The sequence below is a fragment of the Anarhichas minor genome, unplaced genomic scaffold (genome assembly GCF_050575085.1).
Source record: "Anarhichas minor isolate MPS153535 unplaced genomic scaffold, ASM5057508v1 ptg000033l, whole genome shotgun sequence".
Classification (NCBI taxonomy): Eukaryota; Metazoa; Chordata; class Actinopteri; order Perciformes; family Anarhichadidae; genus Anarhichas; species Anarhichas minor.
Window position 1 is genome coordinate 11,949,749 of NW_027466479.1, and position 21,501 is coordinate 11,971,249.

A 21,501-nucleotide genomic window follows, 5' to 3' on the forward strand; every position below is an offset into this window, starting at 1 on the left:
TATCCCTTCTATCCTGTTTATTAAATGTTCACCCTGTTTGGCCCTCAACGTAGTCCTAATGTTTCATTGTTTGTTTGGAATTAGGAGATGGCACACCTATTTCCAACCTAATTCTTTGTTGAGTAAGTATGCAATTAAAAGGACATTTGGGAAAGAGATTATGTGCAAAAATAACGCCTTTTTTCATTTGATTGTTTTTCTTTTTGTTTGTTTTATGTAGAAAATAGTTGTCTACCTGTTGTACAGATCTGTATAATTTGTTCAGTGTTGGATCTCTCTACACTGGAAAGCATTTTGTAACTTTGTCTGTTAGATTATTTACTATCTGTTGAACCTTCTGCACCACATTCTGTGTTACTGTTGGTTTCACTACTAAGCTAAACACCTCCGATCTATCGGTATAATAATGTGTACTCTGCAGTATGCACTGACCCCAAACTCTTTGCATCAATTTTCGAGAGACAAGTGATTAAAAACTGCTGTTACCCCAGAGAAACACAAGGGGGCAGATATGTATGACGACAACTGTATAAAGGAGTATTGCGTGGGACAAATCCGTTGCTGTGCCTCCAGCATCCACAACATGTACACACGGGCTTTAACACTAATACTGACATAGTATAGTAATGGTTGTAATGTTTAAATAGCTGAATTATCAGTACAACAATCTCAAACAAATCAAATATGTACTGCAGGCATTGCCCAGTAAAATCAGTCTTGACTATTTGACAGCATTCATTCGTGTATATTTTTATTAACAGATGCAGCACAACTTGTACAGACCATGATGTGATGATCAGATAGTTTATCTTACCTGTGTTTTTGGTTGTGGGAACAGTGGAGCTGTTCACCTCCGCTCTGTATTTGACTGTATGCAGCTAATATGGAAATTGACTGCAACTCCAGTTTTCACATGATGGAAACAAAGACTTACATGCAACCCAAATAACATCAACATATAAATCAGTCTGAAAAGAAAACAGAATGTAGTTGCATTCATGTATTTTTCTTTATTAAAAATAAATTTTTATTCACCAACAAGTAATTTTATTACTCATTCCTGGTGGAAATCTTCCAGACAGTTAGGTGTCATGACTTTCCTGAAGAAATTTTATCATTGTGAGAAAAGTCTGCAGCCTGCCATTGTACCCCCTCCTCCTTCCTGCTTTTTTCCCTTCATCATAAGAGAAGAGAGACAATCCTTTCAGTCTTTTGTGAAGAGGGGTGGGGGATATCTCTCACGAGAAAAGGATGTGATTATGCTTTCAGAAGGAGGCCAAAAAAGTAAAAAGAAAGAAGGGAGGGGGGCTCATTTTTCCCCTCCCTTCCCCACCCTGATGCTGTTGTGCAGGGACTTGCTAGCTTAGGTTTGGGGTGAGGTTGTCCAGCCTTAGGGCCTGTGTGAAAGCAAATCTTCCAGGTGTCAGCTTCTCAATAGTGGAGGAGAATTTCATATGGCTCTCCATTGTGTGTATGAATAAGCAGGGGTTTGCCGCAGACAGCCTGAGATCCCCCCCCCCCCCCCCCCCATTTGGGTCTTTTCTTCCCGCCACAAGGGTTTTCAGGTTCACTTTCGGCTCAGCCAAGTTGTTTTTGAAGGATTTCTTTTGTTGCAAATGATCTCTTACAGTCTCTGATTTATGTTTCTCACTGCACAACTGCATACATAACCAGGGTCAGCTCTAGTTTTCAAGAGGATAAGCCAGGGTCAGGAAAGAGTTTTTAAAGATGAATTTCAGGGTAGAGAATCATGGTCTGGCAACCGACCTTCACTCAGAGAGGGAGAAACAGGGGCCGTCAGGGAGTCAGTGTGACCTCCTTGTTTCTCTTGAGGCTGTTGAGGGAAGAGGAAATTGGATTTCCTCTTCCCCATTGGCAACTTCCTCTCCCTGCTCGCCCTCCCCCTTCATGCTTTCCCTTTTTTTTCCAAACCAACAGGTTTTGTCACAGTCCATTGCTGCTACCGCCGCCGCCGCCGCCGCACCACCGTGACAAGTCGCAATGTTGCCAGACCAGTCGGGCTGTACACAAGCCGTGACCCAGTCACAACACATCCACATGCTGGCAACTTTCACTGCAGCCTTTAGAGGCCTCGTACCACGTGATTTAAATGACATGCAGTCTGAAGCAGAAAAATGAGATCAAATTAAATATTAAACCACCAATATCACACATCGATCTACCTCTGAGGGGGAAAAAAGTTCAAACCAAACTTAATGTTACAAATTGAGTTGAATGTATCTGTTCACTGGTTTATTAAAACTGACCCTCAGGTGCCCCGAGACATCACATCAAGTTGGCAAACCATGTTTTCAGAGGGGAAAAAGGTTAATTTCTTACCTCGACACAAACACATCCACTTCTACACGCAGAGTGCAACTGAAGGAGAGGCGAGGTCCGGGGTCGGGCAGACATAAGCCGGTCAGACAGACACTGATTGTGAAGGTGGTGACAAACAGCAGCAGCTCTGAAGCAACTGTGGCCGTTAGTGAGTGGACTCAACAGCATTGGATCAATTGTCAGTTTAAACACATATCTCACGGCATTTATGATTTATGTGACTATTCTAAGTCATCTCACCTTCCTCCATCCCACCATGTTTTCCTCACTGCTGTCCAAGGACGACACATCTCCCCCCCCCCCCCCCCACACACACAACTCTCCGTCTGTCTCAGCTGTGAGTTTCTGTGCTCAAACAGGTAGACTCTGACACCTAATCCTGGCCAAGTCCAGACAAGCTGCTTCTCCCTGCGAAAAAACTCCAGGTATGTAGGATACACCTTTCACCTCTCTCACAGAGTGGGACACACACGCACACACACACAAGCATGCACACACACACACACACACACACACACACACACACACACACACACACACACACAGAAAGGTATTCTGTGGCTCTTGGCCCATGACTTTCCTGTCTTGCTCATGCCTGCTTATGGCAGCTTGTACAGTAGCCTTCACACTATTCCAGCTGTCATACATGGCCAAACATTCCAGCTGGGAGGAGTCCTGTAGAGATAAGGAAAAAAACAATACATAAACATTATCTTGATTAAGTTAAGCAAAACTTCTCTCACTACTTCTCAGTTAGATTTCTGAGTAGAGTTAATGATTCATATATGAACAGATTTTGAGACAACTGGGCAGAGGCATTTAAAGCCCCCACCCCACAGCCACGTTGTTTGCAGTTGTTTTGTGTCTCTTTGTGGTAGTTTTACATTTCTTTGTAGGTATTTTGTGTCTCTTCATGCAAGGTAGTTTTGATCTCTTCATGATAGTTTTACATAGTTTTTTTCTTTGTAATTGTTTTGCATCTATTTTGTAGTTGTTCTGCCACTGTTTATAGTCGTTGTGAGTCTATTTAGAGTAGGTTGCGCTTCTTTGTAGTCGTTCTGTGTCTCTTTCTGGTAATTTTTGTCTCTTTGTAGTTGTTCTGTGTCTCTTTGTGGTAATTTTTGTCTATTTGTAGTTGTTCTGTGTCTCTTTGTGGATATTTCTGTCTCTTTGTGGAAATGTCTGTCTATTTGTAGTTGTTCTGTGTCTCTTTGTTGTAATTTTTGACTCTTTCCAGTCATTCTGTGTCTCTTTGTGGAAATGTTTTGTCTAGTCATTTTATGACAGCAGAACGCCAAGTTTCAAATTAGGCTTTAAGTAACAAAACAGAAGATTTAGAGACAGAATAGAAACAAAACACCTGTACCAGAAAGTAAACAAAACAAGACTTATATAAAATACATCATGTAGTGGTTCTGTCTCTTCGTGGCAGTTTTTTGTCTCTTTGTACTTGTTTTTTGTGTATTTGTGGCGGTTTTGCATAGTATGTAGTTGTGTTGCATCTTTGTGTATTCGTTTGATTGACTTTCCAACAAGAGATGTTTACATTCATTTCAAACAGAGGCTCTGGGCACAGACCCAAGTGCTCACAGGGCCTGTGCTCGGGAGCCCATTCAGTCATCCACAGATGTAAAAGTGTTGATAAAGTTAGATAGAAATATGTGTGGGATACATCAGCTGTTCGTCATATTTCTCCTCTACTTTAAATGTTTTTTTGTCTCTCTTACTCTGTTGTCATTCTGTTGTTTATCTCCGTCTACAGTGTGTTGTTTGAAGAAAAGGACTCAGCCTGTATTTATCTAGCAGTTCCATTCAAACACATACAGAGCTCAGCAGAGGCCCAGGTGCTCTGTAAAACAAATTAGACAAGGGAGGAAAGCAGTAACCATCCACAGCGCACGCAAACACATGCTCGCCCTTCACACACATGCAAACACACACATGCAACTCCACTGACGGTTTAACTGAATCTGAACAACAATTTCTAGATTTCCATGTGAGAGTGCCTGAAGGCATTCATAAGCAAAAGGCTGTTTGTTTTCATGCAAACACCTTCATAGGACATCACAGCAGTTTGTAAATTGCATCCCAACCGTTTCTGAAAATATATATGAGAGAGCTTATCTTTTCTGTATTATGTGGAAGAAGTTCTGAGATCTTATACAGCTGTAAATGTTGTGGACCCAAAAGTTAATTGTTTCCCTCTGAAATGTAGCTGAACAGACTAGAGGCAGAGGAGTACTTGGCTTCTTTACAAGTACCAATACTACCATAAAAAACACTCCATCACAAGTAATAGACTTGCATTCAAACTCCTACTTAGGTAAAAGTACAGTAAAATCTGAATCTCTAAAAACTATTACTGTAAAATCTTAATCTGAAAAGTAACTAACTGCTGTTGTAAAACAAACGTAGTAGAATTAAAAAGTACAATATTTGCCTCCGAAATGTTGTGAAGTAGAAAGCAGCACAAAAATGAAATACTCAAGTAAAATACTTCAAATATATACTAAGCACGATACTTCATACTTAAATGTACTTATTACTTTCCACCACTGAAAATGCCTCTGTATTTAATTTATATGAAGATGAACAAACATTGATCACATCCATAATCAATACTATCCTGACAAATATGAGACATCATACATTGTCTACCAGATTTTTCTAACTTTACTACTCCATATTTAGATTTATAAATCATCCAGTTTTTAGTCTAGGTTCCATTTCTAGTTCAGATTTTATATTATCTTTTGTTTTGTTTACAATGTTTTCATAATTTCATTACTTATCTACCATTAAAGTGTCCTTATTTTGTGCGATTTGTGATTAATGTTTGACTTAACTGCTGTAACAATACAATACAATTTCCACACGCACACACACACACACACACACACACACACACACACACACACACACACACACACACACACACATTGTTTTCTCTGGCAGGTTAATCCCAAATATAGGATCCCCTCATACAATGGCTTCATTAAGGGACAATAGCATTGTCTCAGTTAATGATAGGGCTCCTCCCTGCCTTCTATCTGCTCTGGGGTTACCTGAGACACAGACAGGTCATTATGAAAGGTCAAATCAGGGACTGTGGGACTAAAAGAAAACCTGTGGATGTGTGAGCGACAGTCAGATGCCAACTATGATACTATTATTCTGCCATACAGCCAACAACGTTTCACCTAATTGTTTTTACGCTATTTTCTGGAATAAATTACTGCCAGAAAAGTTAGGTTAAAAGGTTAATCCTTCGTGGTTGTCTGAGTTTCCCTGCTCTCTCACTTTATGGTGCCTTCAATAGCGTCTTTTTGTGTGCTTGCAGGTGAGGTGCATGGGCCTCTGCCCGCCTCTCTGACCCACCGGCCAATCGTAGCCCACTTCAATCTGCAGCAGCCAATCAGCGTCAGACTCGCCCTCACCTTCAGTTCTTTTTTTTGCGGTGAAAAGAATTCCAGCTAAAGTTGACCCCGCTGCCATTAAAGCAAGCTATAGCAAATATTATAATGCATGGCAGGATGTGTGGACATTTGTCATAATCTGCAAATTGAACATGAGACAAGCAGAGCGATTGGCTGCTTGGGGACAAAAGCGGCTTTACCTGCCAGGTGGAGCGGAGGAGAGACAGTGAGGAGAGCGAGAGAGAGAGAGAGAGAGAGAGAGAGAGAGAGAGAGAGAGAGAGAGAGAGAGAGAGAGAGAGAGAGAGAGAGAGAGAGAGAGAGAGAGAGAGAGGGGGGGGGAGAAAAGAAGCGGGGCGAGAAAAGTTGACTTACCTGTAGCCCAACTTCTGGCAACTCACTCATTCTATTACCTGCTCCGACTTGAAAGTCCAGTTTCACAAGGAAGGATCGTAGAGGAAGCGAAATATGTCACAGGAGACAGACAAGTAAGTGATCGAGCCGGCGCTGAGGAACTCTGATCATTTCAACTTGGAGAGAAAAGTTTTCTTTTTACCCGCTAATTAAAGAGAACCCTATTTTTAAAATTTGGACTTAGGTTGTGTCTCAGGATGAAAAAAAGAATGTCACTTTCTGGTTGTATTACTTTTGGATAGTTATGTCAAATATTAAGCTATTTTCTTTGGAGGAAACAAATACACTTGGCGCTGTGGATTTCATTAGAGCTGAATTCGCCATTTTTGACTGATAGACCAAAAGAAAACCTCAAAGTGCAAATACTGCATTTTCTAAACACTTGGGTGTCTCTTACTGAAAATTCGAGTGTTAGCGCTACTTTTGCATCGCATTACATTTCTCACATTTTAATGTCTATAGTGCGCGATGATGAGTCTGCGGGAGGACAGTTTGGGCCTACTGTGTTGTTTTGTAGCACCAGAAACTTTATTTATATTAAAGAAGTATAACTTTTGTGCTGAAGCTGTTTCTACGAGCACCAGAAGTCTCCAAATGTTACAGAGGTTCTGATATAGTTTTATTTCCCCTTAATAATATAGCTCTAATTTTCTTTACAGTTATAAATGGTAATAACTGTATTAATAATAATAATCTACATTTATAAATATTACTAGATTGTCACTGAAATAGGCACTTGTTCTAAACATGTGATCTGTAATTGTTGTTATTATTATGGTGTGTTTAAAACAACTAAATGTCTCTTAGTGTAACTACAGCGATGCTGTTTCATGCATCCTGCATCAGCCACTATTATGATCCGCAGTGGTAATATTTAGTCAGATCCACCTGAGTAGAGTTGTTCGAATCATAAACATCCCCTTCTGTAGACGTCTTTGGCCTTTTTTAATACCTGCATCAGCTCTCTACCTGCAGACCTTGCTTGCCATGGATAAGTTGTTCAGCATTTGTTGGCCAATATAAATAAAAAACCTCTACCTGCCTTTTGTCCACCATTACACCTTTTTCCATAAAGGTTAGCATCAGTGTGACAACACAGATTAGAGGCGGGACAAATGTGTTTGTTTTATTTGGCAGGTAGATTCAGCAGACGGGAGTTCATTTTAATTGGATAAATCATAACAGTAATTATACAAATTAGTTATTTCATGTTGCAAATGAGCTTCCAAAAAGTACATTTCACAGCTAAGAATATTCCCTGATTAATATTTCCTGTAAACAATGTTTGATTCAAGCAAACTGAATGATGAATGACGAGAAACAGAGCGAGTATGAGGCTTATGAATGACTACTCCCAAGACTCTTCCAGAAGGTGTGACATACTGATACCGTTCATAGTACAACAAGTGCAAGTTGACACATTCAGAGCCCTCAAAAGTTCAGAGGTGTTGTGACAACACTGTGTGTTTAACTGGTCTGTGAGCCCGACTTAAGTGGGCCTTCAGAGTGGAGAGACAAGCCCACGTAAACACACAAGACAGGCATGAAAAGGGCTGTAGTGTGAACTTTTCATTATCAGTTAATCTATACATTATTTAAAAATGACTTATTTGATTTAGAAAATGTCCAGAATAATGACAGATGACCTTTTTTTTTTAAATTTGAAAGCAGAGGAAGGAAAGCACTCGTTGGCATAACTATGTGAAGCTAAAACCAGCAGATTCATTTATCTAATCTACGTCCACTTGAATTCAAATGTTGACGCATGTCTCCCAGTAAGCGTCTGGTGGTGGTGGTCCCCAACGAGAGCTCCTACCCTGCAGTGTGGCGGTCCTACACCAGCGAGGACGAGGCATGGAAGTCGTACCTGGAGAACCCGCTGACGGCCGCCACCAAGGCCATGATGAGCATCAACGGGGACGAGGACAGCGCCAACGCCCTGGGCCTGCTCTACGACTACTACAAGGTCTGGATGGAGGATTTGATGCTTTTCTTTGTCTTGTATGATAACAAACTGAACATCTTTTGGGTGTTGGAGTGGTGGTCAGTCTAAGGGAAGAGGGTATTCAATGAAGCAACATTTCTACGGCTTCATTTTTTACTTTAAAGAAGCTCAGATTTACTTGAATAAGAAAGTCTGGATGCATCAAGTTTTTACAACTATAATTATTCAGCTGATGATATGGTTCATCCTTCAGGGAAAAAGCAACAGGATAAATAAAAATCACAGAAACAAAGTTTGATATTATATAAATTTCTCATTTAATAGCATATAAATTTCGACTTGTAGACATTTCCATATTACACTGACTGTTTAAAAGACGAGTTAATATGCTCCCAGCATGATATTTGGTCAGTGGGAGTCCAGGAAATGAATTCCCAGCACTTTAATAAACCACAGTTCTAAAAGCACTGATAATAACAACACATTGCGGAGAGGTTTGAAGTAAACAGACAAGAGCAATCTTTCTACCGTTTTATCAAACATGACAAATAACGGAAACACAAGTCTCATCCATCTGATTACACATCCTCCTTTTTTTTTCCTTCCAGGTGCCTAAAGAAAAGAGGCTTCTGCCAGTTCCCAAAGTCGCTGAAATTACAGAGGAGCAGCAGAAGAGGTCAGTGACTTTGGGTCGTTCAGTGCCTCGCTCGAGGTTGCACATGTACAGACAGAAATACAAAAAATGCTAAACATGTAGTTGCTAGCAGACATTTCCCAGTGATGTGTGGAATTAATTCCTGGAGCGTAGTGATTGTAGTATTTGACATGTTGCAGCCGTGGTTAATAAGGTTACATATAAAGCAGTTAAATATATCTGCTTTCAGTTTTATTAAGAATTGCTATAAGATAATAGTGATACGAAGCTAGCTCTTCTAGTATGTATGTGTGCGCATATTACGGACGAGTCTTGTTTTATTTGAAGCACTGACACTGAATGTAAGAGGCTCAGGCTACGCTAAAACCTCCTGATTCCTGCAGAAAAAAAAAGACACTACAAAATATTTCATGACATAATGTATCTCCACAAAAAAGATAGTATATTCATAATTAGAGAAACATTGAAATGGGAGAAATCCAGGTCTGTTTTCTGAATAGAAGGGTGAGGATGCGTTGTCACATTAATTGTACCTGTTGCACTAATATACATTTTGGTGTGAAGCTTTAAATAAGAGCTGCTGTAAAACAGGTTACGATTTTCAGACATGCCAATCTTAAGATAATTAAAGCTGCCCTGAGGAGGTTCTTATAAATAAACAAATCACCAAAACTCATTATTTTTGGCTACTCAGTTGTTCACATTGCTGTGCTCAGCGGTTTTCGTCGCCTAACAAGGCATAAAATTCATCTGAAATTCAAAATACTGTACAGCCATTCAGTGAAGTTTGAAACGTGCAGAAATACATCCTAAATGCTACTTCATCCGATGTTTTTGTACAGGCCCAACGGCGACAGCCAAAGCGAGGTGGAGACGTTGGACAACCGAGTTCAGGTCCTCAAATCTGTTCCCGTCAACCTGTCGCTGAACACGGAGCACCAGGAGAACAAACGGGAGCGATTCAGCAGCTTGACCGAGGCGGTGTCAGGGGACGGAGGGTCGGCGGCCGTGGCGGCGGTGAAGGCCGAGGCGTACGCGCCCGTCTTCATGACGGGAGCGGGGCTCCACTACTCGGTGGAGGGAGAGGAGTCGTCGAGGGTGATCTACGAACAGAGTCCGTATGAGGTGACCACCGTCAGTCACAGCTCGTATGTGAAAGAAGACCAGCAGAGTCCGCCGGACAGCCCGTATGAAGAGGAGAGGGACGAGGTGAGAGAAGACGTCGTGGTCTGAACAGATACTGTTTTTACAGGAAAGGAAAAATCACCTCAGAATGGTGGTTCCTAACCTGGTGGGGTCACGAGATAATGTTTCGGACTTTTCTCTAATTACAACTCTTTTCTTGATTCTTGAGACCAAACCGGTTAAAAATGATTGTACGCACTATTTTAACTGAGCATGACTCGTAGACATATTTAACCCACGCCACAGGGTCTCAAGTACACAAGCCAAAAGGGTTGGGTACAACTGCCTTTCAGCACAGTATAACTGTTGGAAATGTTATTTCTAGGTGTAATTTGTTGATGGTGTATTTTCTTTCATTCCTGCAGATGACAGTCAAACTGTAGAAAACCTCAAATGTGAGAGCACAAGTAGATATTTTAGCATCAGTACATTTGTTTAGCCTCTGTAGAGACCCCGGAAACAAGATCATTTACTGAACTTTACTATGCTAGTTTACTAGGTACTAGAAAAAGACTCAGTTCTCACGTTTAGTGTTAAATCCACAAACCACAGCTGAAAGAATGACCAGGTACACGCTGGGCGTTGGTGAAAGACACGATGGGAAATGTAGCAAGGCACAAGAAACAGAAAAAACATTACAGCAGTAGAAGACAGAGTGTCACATGCTGAAGATCTTAGAGAGAACATGCAAAGGCGGAGTTGTTGTGTAATGGTACGTGAAGAAAGATGGATGTTTAAATATGATTCACTGAGAGTCCAAAGGTTCATTAACTGAACAAAAAGCTACAAGTGGTTGCTGAAGTTGTTCCCTGTTTGCCTGAAATTCAGATTTCTTTTTTTCTCATTTACAGCATTGTTTAACCAGTTCCCTCTCAGCCGAAATTAACTTGTCATTCTGCCCAAATAATTTCCTCTTTCTTTATGTTTCAAGCGTTCTCAACAGAAGTACCACACACCTTCCTCTCTGGCTACAGACGACTACTTATTTCACCAGGAGCGAGTGTAAGTCACTCAGAATACAACCACGTAGTCTAATCGTGGCTAAATTATCTAGAAATGTGTTACAGTGTGAATATTCAAATATTGAACTCCAAGCATGAACGTTTTTGGTGTTTTACCTCAATCCCACATTGTTATGTCTTATCACATATTATTTTCTACATGTGTGTGTGTAGTGACAGCTTCCAGTACACGCTGGACGCCACTCGCTCGCTGCGTCAGAAGCAGGGCGAGGGACCGATGACCTACCTGAACAAAGGCCAGTTCTACGCTGTGACGCTGAACGAGCTGAGTGCCAACAAACGCCTCCGTCACCCCATCAGCAAAGTTCGGGTGAGGCCGTTTTTAAAAATGTCCTTCTATAAAGTTGTCCGTCTTATTCTTATTTTGATAAATATTACCCACGCAAAACACCAAGCACAGTTGTGTAATTCAAGTCTACCTATGACCAAGATGTCAAAAGATGCTCTTGTTTTTCACCGGGTTAAATAATTATTTCTAATGGGAGAGGCGACTAAGCTCTACAGAGCGTTTCAGCATCTTTCAAACAGACAGAACAAAACACAAAACACTTTCTGGTGAACATTGTGGAGCATTTTGCAGCTAAAGAGTCAGGTTATCCCTCAAAACAGAGCGACAAGAGAGTGAATATTAGACTTACTTTCCTCAGTTTGACTCAAATACGACTCCAATTTAAGTGACAGGATAAGATACTTAAATATAAACACGTGAGGTCACGTGAGGTTTCAGTCGAATCATCTAAAAACTGTTTCCCCCCCTCTCAGAGTGTGATCATGGTGGTGTTCAGTGAAGACAAGAACCGAGACGAGCAGCTGAAGTACTGGAAGTACTGGCACTCCCGGCAGCACACAGCCAAGCAGAGAGTCTTAGACATCGGTAAGACTTGCTGCTTCCTCCTTCTTCCAAGACTTTCCCGATATGTGAACAACAGCAAATTCTTGAATGAATCAAAACACACAAACCGAAAGACAGTGACAGACAGATTTATGTTATTGCAAAAGCTGGAATGCACTTAGCTCATAAACAAGTTATGACAGAACTGAGAGCAAACAAGCCCCCACCCAGCTGTCTGCCTGAGGCTGTTCAGCTGCCCACCATCACCCTCCATCAGACAGGACACACACATACACACACCTGAATCCCTTAATGTCTAGGTGTTGCTGAGACACACAACATAAATCCTGCTAATCTCCTCGACATTGCCTGAGAGATTGAGCAAAACACTGATTTGAGAAAAAACTTGATAATCTAAACTTCGTGCGTTTCCCACATGTGTACGCTGTCGATCTAAAGCCTCATATTGTATCTGACAACTTTTGACCTTTTGTCTGCTGCAGGCATTTTTTCAGTTGATGGATTTGAATTTGAACCGAGCGTTTTTACGCCTTGTTGAATGAGTGTGTGTGTGTGTGAGAAGCTTGTAGGTGGTTTGTGTTTGACAAGCGTGGGCCTGCTAACCAGGCAGAGATTGAGAGGTATGTGTGGGGTGGATGGGAGACACACACCTATACACAGCTTGTTGGGACAGGGAGAGGAATGCTAGCCGCTGTGTTACCTTCGGCCGGTTTTGGTCTGTTGAATGTTATTCTTGCCCAATTTAGATCTTCATCTTAAACCCTGTGTTTACGTGAACCAAGACAAATCCCAATCAGCCTACAATTCACACGTATCTACCAGTTACCAACATGGGCGCGGCAGGATAGATTTAAGCAGTTGTGAGATGATTATCGTTGTAGGGAATAAGAAAAAGACAAGATTTTGTGGAACCGCTGGTCTAAAAAAAATGCATAATATGTATATACCACATTTTAAAATGAAACTACTTAAGATTTTCCAAGAAATGCAGTTGACTTTCAGTGGTTTTGCTGCTAAAAGGCATCGTGGTGTCATGATTTAAAGATGAAATGGTTTTTTTAAGTTGCCAGTAGATCCTGTTAAGAGGAAACGTTTTATCTTTTTCAGCATGATTCCTTTCGGCGTCCTGTTTGGCATTTGTCTGTATTTCTTTGTGTGTATGAGCTAGAAATAGAAAAATGTGCATTTAAAGCTTGAGCCACGGGGCCGAAGTAGTTCTCCGTCACACTGACACCTGCTTGTGTACACACAGATACCGATCTGCTTATTTAAATGTACACACACGCTTTCAACATGTACAAAGTTCCTCAAAACGGATTGCAAACGAGGATGCTGAGAAGCCACTGAAAACACTTTAAATAAAACGTGTGATTATTTTCATCATTGATTTATCTCTGACATATTCACATTGAAACCAGCAAATATTCACATTTAAGAAGCCTTTTTCTTTTAAATAAGATAATCCTTTATTAGTCCCACAGCGGGGGAAATTTAAATCGACTATCAAAACTGCCAATAACTTTTCTTTTACAGATTGCGAATCGATCAACTAACTAGTCATCTCAGCTCTAATTAATATTATGTACTATTTTTTAGTGCATGATTGTGCATCAAAGTGGGGAATCTCAAACAGCTCAGTAGTTGAAATGGCTCCACCCTGCTCCACTGGAGGCAGCCTGTAACCTGAAGCTGTCCACAGAGCTGATTTGAATAGCGGTGGAGGTGTGTGTGTGTGTGTGTGTGGGGGGGGGGGGGGGTCATCATGCCCCTGGGCCGCGTCACAGAATGGATCATTTGAATGAGGTTATTTAACGGGGCATGTTGGCAGATAGGCGTGCTGCTGCCTGCCCTGCTGCTTTGTGCAACTGCTAAATGACCGGAGTGTCGCAGTAACAGCGGTTATTATGATGATGGAGGAGGTCGGAGGTCACTGAAGCAGAGGGGGGGGAGATGCTCTGAGATGTGACCAGCAGAAATGTGGCAGGATGAGCTGCTTCTCTAAAGAACTTCAGCCCGGACCATACTAGATAGATTATATCGTATCTTAAACCCAATCCCATGTGCCCGCCCACTTTCCTACCAGGTCCAATCCTGTTTGTCCTTAACTCTTTACGTGAAAAAGGTCTCATATACAAAGTTACATTTTCATATGAGCCTTTTCCCCAGCATACCAGTGTACTCACCGCCTCACATTTAAAGTATGACTAGTATGTGGTCACGCAGGTCAACAATAGCCAGCCGATGTGCTCACCTGACTGGCTTTAAATATGGCTCTCACAGCCAGATAGCCTCCCGTGTTTCCCACCGCTGCCTTTGAAGAATTTGAGAGTTTGTTTGCGCAAGCAGATAAGGTTTTATCTTATAAAATTGAAGCGTGCCATTTGATTGCTTATCTTAAAAAACAATGGCTTCCTACTTTTGTCATTTATTGGCGGTTTCTTTCAGAGGGGAGATATGATGTTTGGTTACGTTTTCTAAACAGCAGATATCAGCAAAGTTAAATTTGATCATAGTTGACTCAATATGAGAAGAAGTTATATTTGAAAGGTTGTTTTGACTGCAGAAATAAACCATCCCTCTGTTTGTCCTCACAGCTGATTACAAGGAGAGCTTCAACACAATCGGCAACATCGAAGAAATCGCCTACAACGCCATCTCCTTCACCTGGGACGTGAACGAAGAGGCCAAGGTATAAAAAAATCTTACAGTTCCTTTTTTTTTTTTTTTTGCAGGACGTAAATGTCTCTGTAATTTTAGCAGAAACCGGTCTTCTATATTTACACTAGCTGGAGGCGTGCTGTAGATGTAAAAGAAAAAAGCAGCGGGACAGGTTTTTTTTGTGCTGATTCAGTTGTTGGCAAACAAATGCACTCGCTTGACAAATTGCTGTGATGCAAGCGCCTCACCTGTAGACATCACACACACACTCGGGAGCTCACTTAAAAAAACGGTGAATTAAATCATCCTCATTTTGTTTTAACACAAGAATTAAAAGCCCGAAGAGGTTCCTCTGCGCCTATTGGTGTGTTTTCTGCTCTCTGCCATAACGCTGATGGGCAGTGTTGTGTACTTTTGCTCTGTTTGTCTTCTTTGTCTTTGTGAGGCTCACTCCTTTGTCGCCGCTCCTTAAATGGAGCTCCGTCACTGTTTAACTCCAGACGCCCCCAAGGGCCAATACACACCAATCTCGGTCCCCACCCTCTGTTGTTTGTTTTGCCCTCATTTCTGTGTGTGTGTGTGAGAATGTGATCGACTATGTGTGTGTGTGTGTGTGTGTGTGTGTGTGTGGCTCTTTCATTGTAATAGCAGCCTACGGACAAAGACGTTGCTGTGGTGGAAATCCAAGCACACTTCTCTGAGCCAATATTGACTCTTTCTCGCTCTACTTCTATCCGTCTCTGTCTCTTAATCTGTGTGACTCATTGAGCCTGAATGTATATGTGTTGCAGTGCAGGAAACAGGTGTAATGCCCAGGCAGTTTAATGTGCATGCCTCTACTGTTGTAGGACTAAAAAAGACAGAATTGTTCCAAAATGTCTTCAGCGATTTCTATTAAGGAAAATCAAGTTTATTTTACATGTAGACCAAATAAAACACGGTTGAGTGCCTATTTTGTGTCTCAGGGAAACTATGAAACAAGTTATTAATACCTGTAAAGTAAATAAGAGTATCCGGTTTGTCAGGACAATAAATAAAGAAAGAACACCTTAATGGATGCTAGAACGCTTTTTTTTTAACGTGGTCTAGACAGCTACACCAGAGCTGAACATATAAAGTTAAAGTTCTGTGCTTCATGTATATATTGAGGAAGAAGCTTAAAGGGCATTTTATTTAGTTATTCTTGCCTTTATGTCATAGCAGACAATTGGGAGGTGTCAGAAAATGAGAAGAGCACGGAGCTAAATCAAGTATGGAGAAAGAAGATTTTGCACACCCGTGTTAATTTAATTATTTCATGACAAAGTCAAGCTTTCAGTCACAAGGCCTTCATCCGGGTACTTTTTTGTAAAAAAAAAAAAAAAAAAAAGGAACTGCAGAGCATATAATGGCCTGGTCTAAATACATAGGAAACAGCAAACAACAGAAATAGACAAAGAAATACAATACTTTTATGTAACAGCTTCTCACTAATCCAGTGTGCTATGTAACCATGCGGTTACATGTCGTTTTGATTTCTATCTACAGGGATTTTGAGATATCTGAAACTTCTGGTGCAAAACAAACGCAACAGAGGTGAAAGGAATTTTGTTTGTGTAGAAAAACAAATACATTTTGAAACTCCCAGCAGCCACAGTGTCTCTGGCCCTCACTGTCGACATTTTAAATTCGTCTTTGGCAAAAACTAAAGTGTTCATCAATGTATTTGAAATACAGACTTTAAAGTATGCAGCATGTGTCTCTGAGTGGGAGTGACAACTCATGTTTTAAAAATAAAAACCACAAATAAATAGAAAAATATCCACTTAGATGCTGGTTTTTCATTTCGTGTTCAGTTCTACGCCGTTCAAGGAGCAGCTTCTATTCCCACTCAATATTTTGAGTTGTTGTGGATGTTTTTTTGGGTCACATTGTGTTAAAAAAGAATGAAAACAGAAAATAGCCGAAGGAAGTTTAAATTGAAGTATGTAAAACCCTCTTCCTTCTCCCTCCTTTGTGAACTCTGGCAGATCTTCATCACAGTCAACTGTCTGAGTACAGACTTCTCCTCTCAGAAGGGGGTGAAGGGTCTTCCTCTGATGATCCAGATCGACACGTACAGCTACAACAACCGCAGCAACAAGCCGCTGCACAGGGCCTACTCACAGATCAAGGTCTTCTGTGACAAGGTGAGGAAACACTTCCTCTTCGTCAGTTATGTGTATACAAGTACATATACAAGTATACCAAGGCGGTGTATTGAAATTGCTTGTTTTATTAAACCATCAGTCAAAAACTAAAAGATAATCAGTGTACTAACATATGTGACAAATAAAAGCAGCAATTGAAAGAAGGACTAAATTAATTATATATAACAGAAAAGCTGATCAAACTGATCAAAGTAAGCCTCAAAGTTTTATGCGCGTAAAAAGCTCTAAACCTGACATTTGAATATTAACTTGCTGTTTGCAGTTCCTGTCAGTTGTCTGGATTTGTCTCGATCCACATGACAATAGTGGGTATTTACCGAGATTGTGTTTCTTGTTTGTTTCTTCTGAACTGCACGCGAAAAACAAACGAACAGTGTAATCACGCATTGGTGATATGTTGCTATCGTGATGGAATAAAATATTTTAAATAAAATATATTTTGTGTTTACTATTTTATCATTCTAGTAATGCATGCAGCTCTAAAATGCAGCTTTCTCTTAATATTTAAAAGCAAACTTAAACAACTTTATTCTTGTGTGAAGGAGCTACGTAACATCCGGATGTTACGTAGGAAGGCTAAAAGTTCAAATATTTTAACTTTTATTGTTGCCGGTACTTTCTGCCAGCATCACCCGATGTTACCGTGCTGCTCTCGACCATTACATGATATATACCGTCTACCTGATGCTATCTGAATGCAGCATTACATGTGGTGTTTCTAATATACGTTCAGCTGTTCTTTACCATAAGGGACAATGCTGCAGTGTATATTGTAAAATGAGTCACAGACAGTGTGTTTGACTGCACTATAGGTGGAGTGAGCATGTTAAGTCATGACATCAGTCCTCCCTCTAGTGGTCTCACCTGCACAGTGAGCCTCCAGAGACACATGTAGACTACATACACACACACACACACACACCATGTGATGTGATAGCTGATTATGTCAGAGTGTGTTTGAAGCAGGCTCGTATAATTTTCTCAAACTGATGTGTTCTATGTGTTTGTCTGTTTTTTTTCTTCTCAGGGAGCAGAGAGGAAAATAAGGGACGAGGAGAGAAAACTGTTTCGCAAGAAGTCAAAAGGTTTGAGTTGCAAACTTTGCTTGTTCAAAATGATAGATACAGGGTGCAATATGAGGAGCGGCGAGGTATGAAACGCCCTCTTGATAACATGAAATTACGGTGAATACATTGCCGTCTTCTGCTTTTATATTTATTAATAATTGGGACTGTTAATTTGTGTGTGAGCGTTCAATTGGCTCTTTTCTCAATCTTCTTCTTCACTGGTGTTCAGGTAAAGATGGAGGTGTAGGCGTGATAACCGCTCCCAAGAAGACCGACACCACTTATTTCAAGACCATGAGTGACCTGGAGGCTCAGCCCGTACTCTTCATCCCCGACGTTCACTTTGGGAACCTGCAGAGGGCCGGACAGGTAGACGAACACTCTCCTTCTCTATGCACACAAATGAAAGAACTTGTGTCCCGTCAGTTGCGTTTGTCTGCTCAAAAGTGAAATTGGAGCCACAGCTTGGTTTCTGAATGACCTGACGGCTGCATTTCAGCTCCAGATCAAAACTTTTACCACCACCTCCACTTAACTACATTTCAGAGGGAATAATGCATTTTTTAAACCACTTCATTTATTTCACAGATCTAATTTTCCAATCAAAAAATATATATTTCAAACTCTCCAATATTTAACAGAGATGCAAAGATTAGAGAAAAGGTTGAAGGATTGGGACCGCACACAGACTTGTTCATTAAATAAAGCTCTTTATTTTTCAACAACAGTGAGCTGAATCAAAAGCCCAATGTTTCGATGTGTCTTCATATGGGGCCAAACTAGAGTGCTGGGTTGCAAACTACTTTTTATACCTTTCAAAACGTAACAGGGCTTCCTATAGGAGAATCACATCATTAGTAATCAGGTCGTCATGTATATCACCTGCATTGCCACCTGTGCCTGTTTTACACATTATTGCACCATCTTATGTTTAAAATACATCAATCCAGCCAAAAGAACAAACCAAAAATCCAACTAAAACTATCTAATTTCCAACAAATTGTATGAAAACGAAATAATAACAGTTGAACTTAACATATAAGGAAACATCTCAGGTCTAGCTCCTCATTCAGTCCATGTGGTGAAAGTGTGTGTTTAGATTTTGTATCCAAAAGGAGCAATAGATCCAAACCATCAACTTAACGGACGCACTTTTCCTCAATGTCTTTGAAGCACTTTGGACATGGAAATTGTGTGGCTGTGTTCAAGAAACTGTTTTGCTACAGGAGAGGTTAGATCCTGTCTCCTAATGGTGCTTTCTGACATCAAACTACATAATAAACAAATAAACCACCCCAAGTAATGCCTCCCTTTACATTAGGATGTCTGAACTCTTTAGTGCGGGTTGTGTTGTTGCATTGATCACATGAGCAACAAGGAGAATACAGGTTCTCGTGGACTTAAGGGCGGAAACTAGAATGCCTTTAAGATTTTTTTTTCCTCTCTTGTAGATAAAAATAGGCTTCCAATTTCTTTCATCATAACTGTAAAACATTTTATTTTCAGTACAATATTTCGTGCACTATAGATGTAAGGTTCTCTAGGTCTTTTTTCTGGCCTTGTTGTAAGCACAAGCGATCCATTGAGAAGGGTAAACCATTTGTCTGGGTTTGTAAGATCCACTGATTTTATATCAAAGTCTCTCCCAGAGGATCAAAGGCAATGCAGGTGAAACATATGATGACTTGATTACCAATGGCGTGATTATCCTGTCGAGTCTTGGTTGGGAACCGCAACAGTAAAATAAAAACTGTAATAGTATAGAAAGTGGTTCAAACTAGCTCCTCCTGAACCAGCAATAACATGCTGCTCACACATTGATGCATCAGTATTAACAATCGAATCATGTAACACATGAATATAGTCACAGTGGCCATGTTTATGCAAAATGAGCACTTAAGTAAATGTAAGTAATTAGTTCATTTGGAAAAAGTCTGCCTGTCTTAGAAGAATTCATCAGTTTAATTAAATATTCTACTTTATGCTTTTTATTTGTGCATAAAGCTTTAATAGATAACACTTCATTTGCAGGTGTTCACCTTCAACACAGAGGAGATCGAGAGAGAAGGGTGAGTGTGCGTTTTTTATGGAGCATTGTCATTTACATCATACAAATATATAATATGCAAAGCAGGTACAGATACCCGACCAAACGCACGCAGAGGATGTGCGTGTCGCCACAAGATGCAAACACGATGAATACGTTCATGTCACCTGACTCTTTTGGTTTTGTGTGCTTTCACCAGGAGTGTGCTGGTGAAGAGGATGTTCAGACGGTCAAACGAAGATCTGTGTCCGTCACCTCACAAACAGATCAAAGAGGAGACGCACAAGAGAGGTACAAGATGGTTGCCTCCTCTTCTGCCTGTCGTTCTTTCTATTGACTCTTTTTAAGTCGGGATAAAAAGAATACAGCCCGAGGTGATGCCGTCAGACAGCAGTGAAATGCTCCAAAGATATTCAATGTACTCTGCTCTGCTCTCCTGCTGGGGTAACTGGGGGTAGCTACTGATGGCTACCGGGGAAAAGGTGCTTTTATCTCCCTGTTTTGGTTGTGCAATGATTGACGCACTTCCTTTGGGCCGTAAATTGAGCTTTCATTTTCCCCAGGAGGTCGTACCTGGTGGCAGACAGAATTGCACAGTGAAAGCAAAGCTTATAGGGTTACCAGTCTAAACACCGATGGTGTCGTTATATTATAGCCATTACATTGTGCAATCAACATTTCTTCCATTATGATAAGTTAAGCAATAAACGTGTCTATTGACGCTTTAAAGAGCCTGACAGTCTGTGAAACCAGGGGCTAATATTCACATTGTTGCGTTATATTTCCAGATGTATAGATTATATAAACGACTACTGTAGCTGACAGTTAAAGGTGTATTCTCCTCTCTCTGCAGTGCTGTTGTACGTCAGAAAGGAGACGGACGAGGTGTTTGACGCTCTGATGCTGAAGTCTCCCACGCTCAGAGGCCTAATGGATGCTGTGAGTGGCGCCGAGTGAGCTCAAAGGCACAATTTATTTGCAGCAGGGCACCTGTTTACAAACTGCTTTAATCTGTCACTCGTAGATATCAGAGAAGTACGGCGTGGCCCCAGAGAGGATAGCCAACGTGTACAAGAAAAGTAAAAAAGGGTGAGTGAGGAAACAGATTCCAGTTTTTTTAGGCCTATTTGGAGCCTTATGTCGAGCACAAGAAATTAAACTTGAGTGTCCTTTGTGTTAGGATCCTGGTGAACATGGACGATAACATCGTCGAGCATTACTCCAACGAAGACACCTTCGTCCTCAACATCGAGAGCTACGCAGACGCCTACAAGATCACTCTGATGGAGATCTGAGCGCTCGTCAGCCGACTCTTAAGGACTGCAGGTTGAGAACGAAAGAGACGCTGTGACTGCTGGTTGGGTGAAATTTACGAGGCTGCTATTGATTGGCTGATAAGCTGACTGACAGTATTGGAGACAGTCCATTGGTGGCGTTAGTCAGACGCTCTGAGGTCAACGTCGACACCCCTCGTCCCCTCTCTGACACTGTTCAGGCCCTTAAGGACTTTATGAAGCAAGTCGTATTTTCTGTGCCGGAGGACAACAGCCCTAATTTAAAAAAAGAGGACTTAATAGAAATTCTTATGAACTGGTTTTATTTACCTCCTTTAGTTGTAGTCATCCCCTATGCTGTGATGTGAAATGATGGAGTACAGATCAGTGCCCTACACTTTTGCTGAATGTTTTTATCGTATATAAAAAGTTTTTAAC

The 21,501-nt window shown here is 40.9% G+C and overlaps 1 protein-coding gene across 1 annotated transcript; it reads left to right on the forward strand.

Annotated features, from left to right (window-relative positions):
* The first annotated feature begins 6,222 nt into the window (after positions 1-6,222).
* grhl2b (grainyhead-like transcription factor 2b) lies at positions 6,223-21,084 on the forward strand. Its single transcript, XM_076106039.1, has 17 exons — positions 6,223-6,242; positions 7,945-8,134; positions 8,722-8,811; positions 9,278-9,282; positions 9,626-9,989; positions 10,900-10,955; positions 11,129-11,285; positions 11,738-11,849; positions 14,423-14,517; positions 16,496-16,654; positions 17,703-17,820; positions 17,978-18,111; positions 19,774-19,811; positions 19,989-20,080; positions 20,643-20,728; positions 20,814-20,878; positions 20,970-21,084. The coding sequence occupies exons 1-17, from the start codon at positions 6,223-6,225 to the stop codon at positions 21,082-21,084; spliced, it is 1,896 nt and encodes a 631-aa protein (XP_075962154.1).
* Positions 21,085-21,501: the final 417 nt, after the last annotated feature.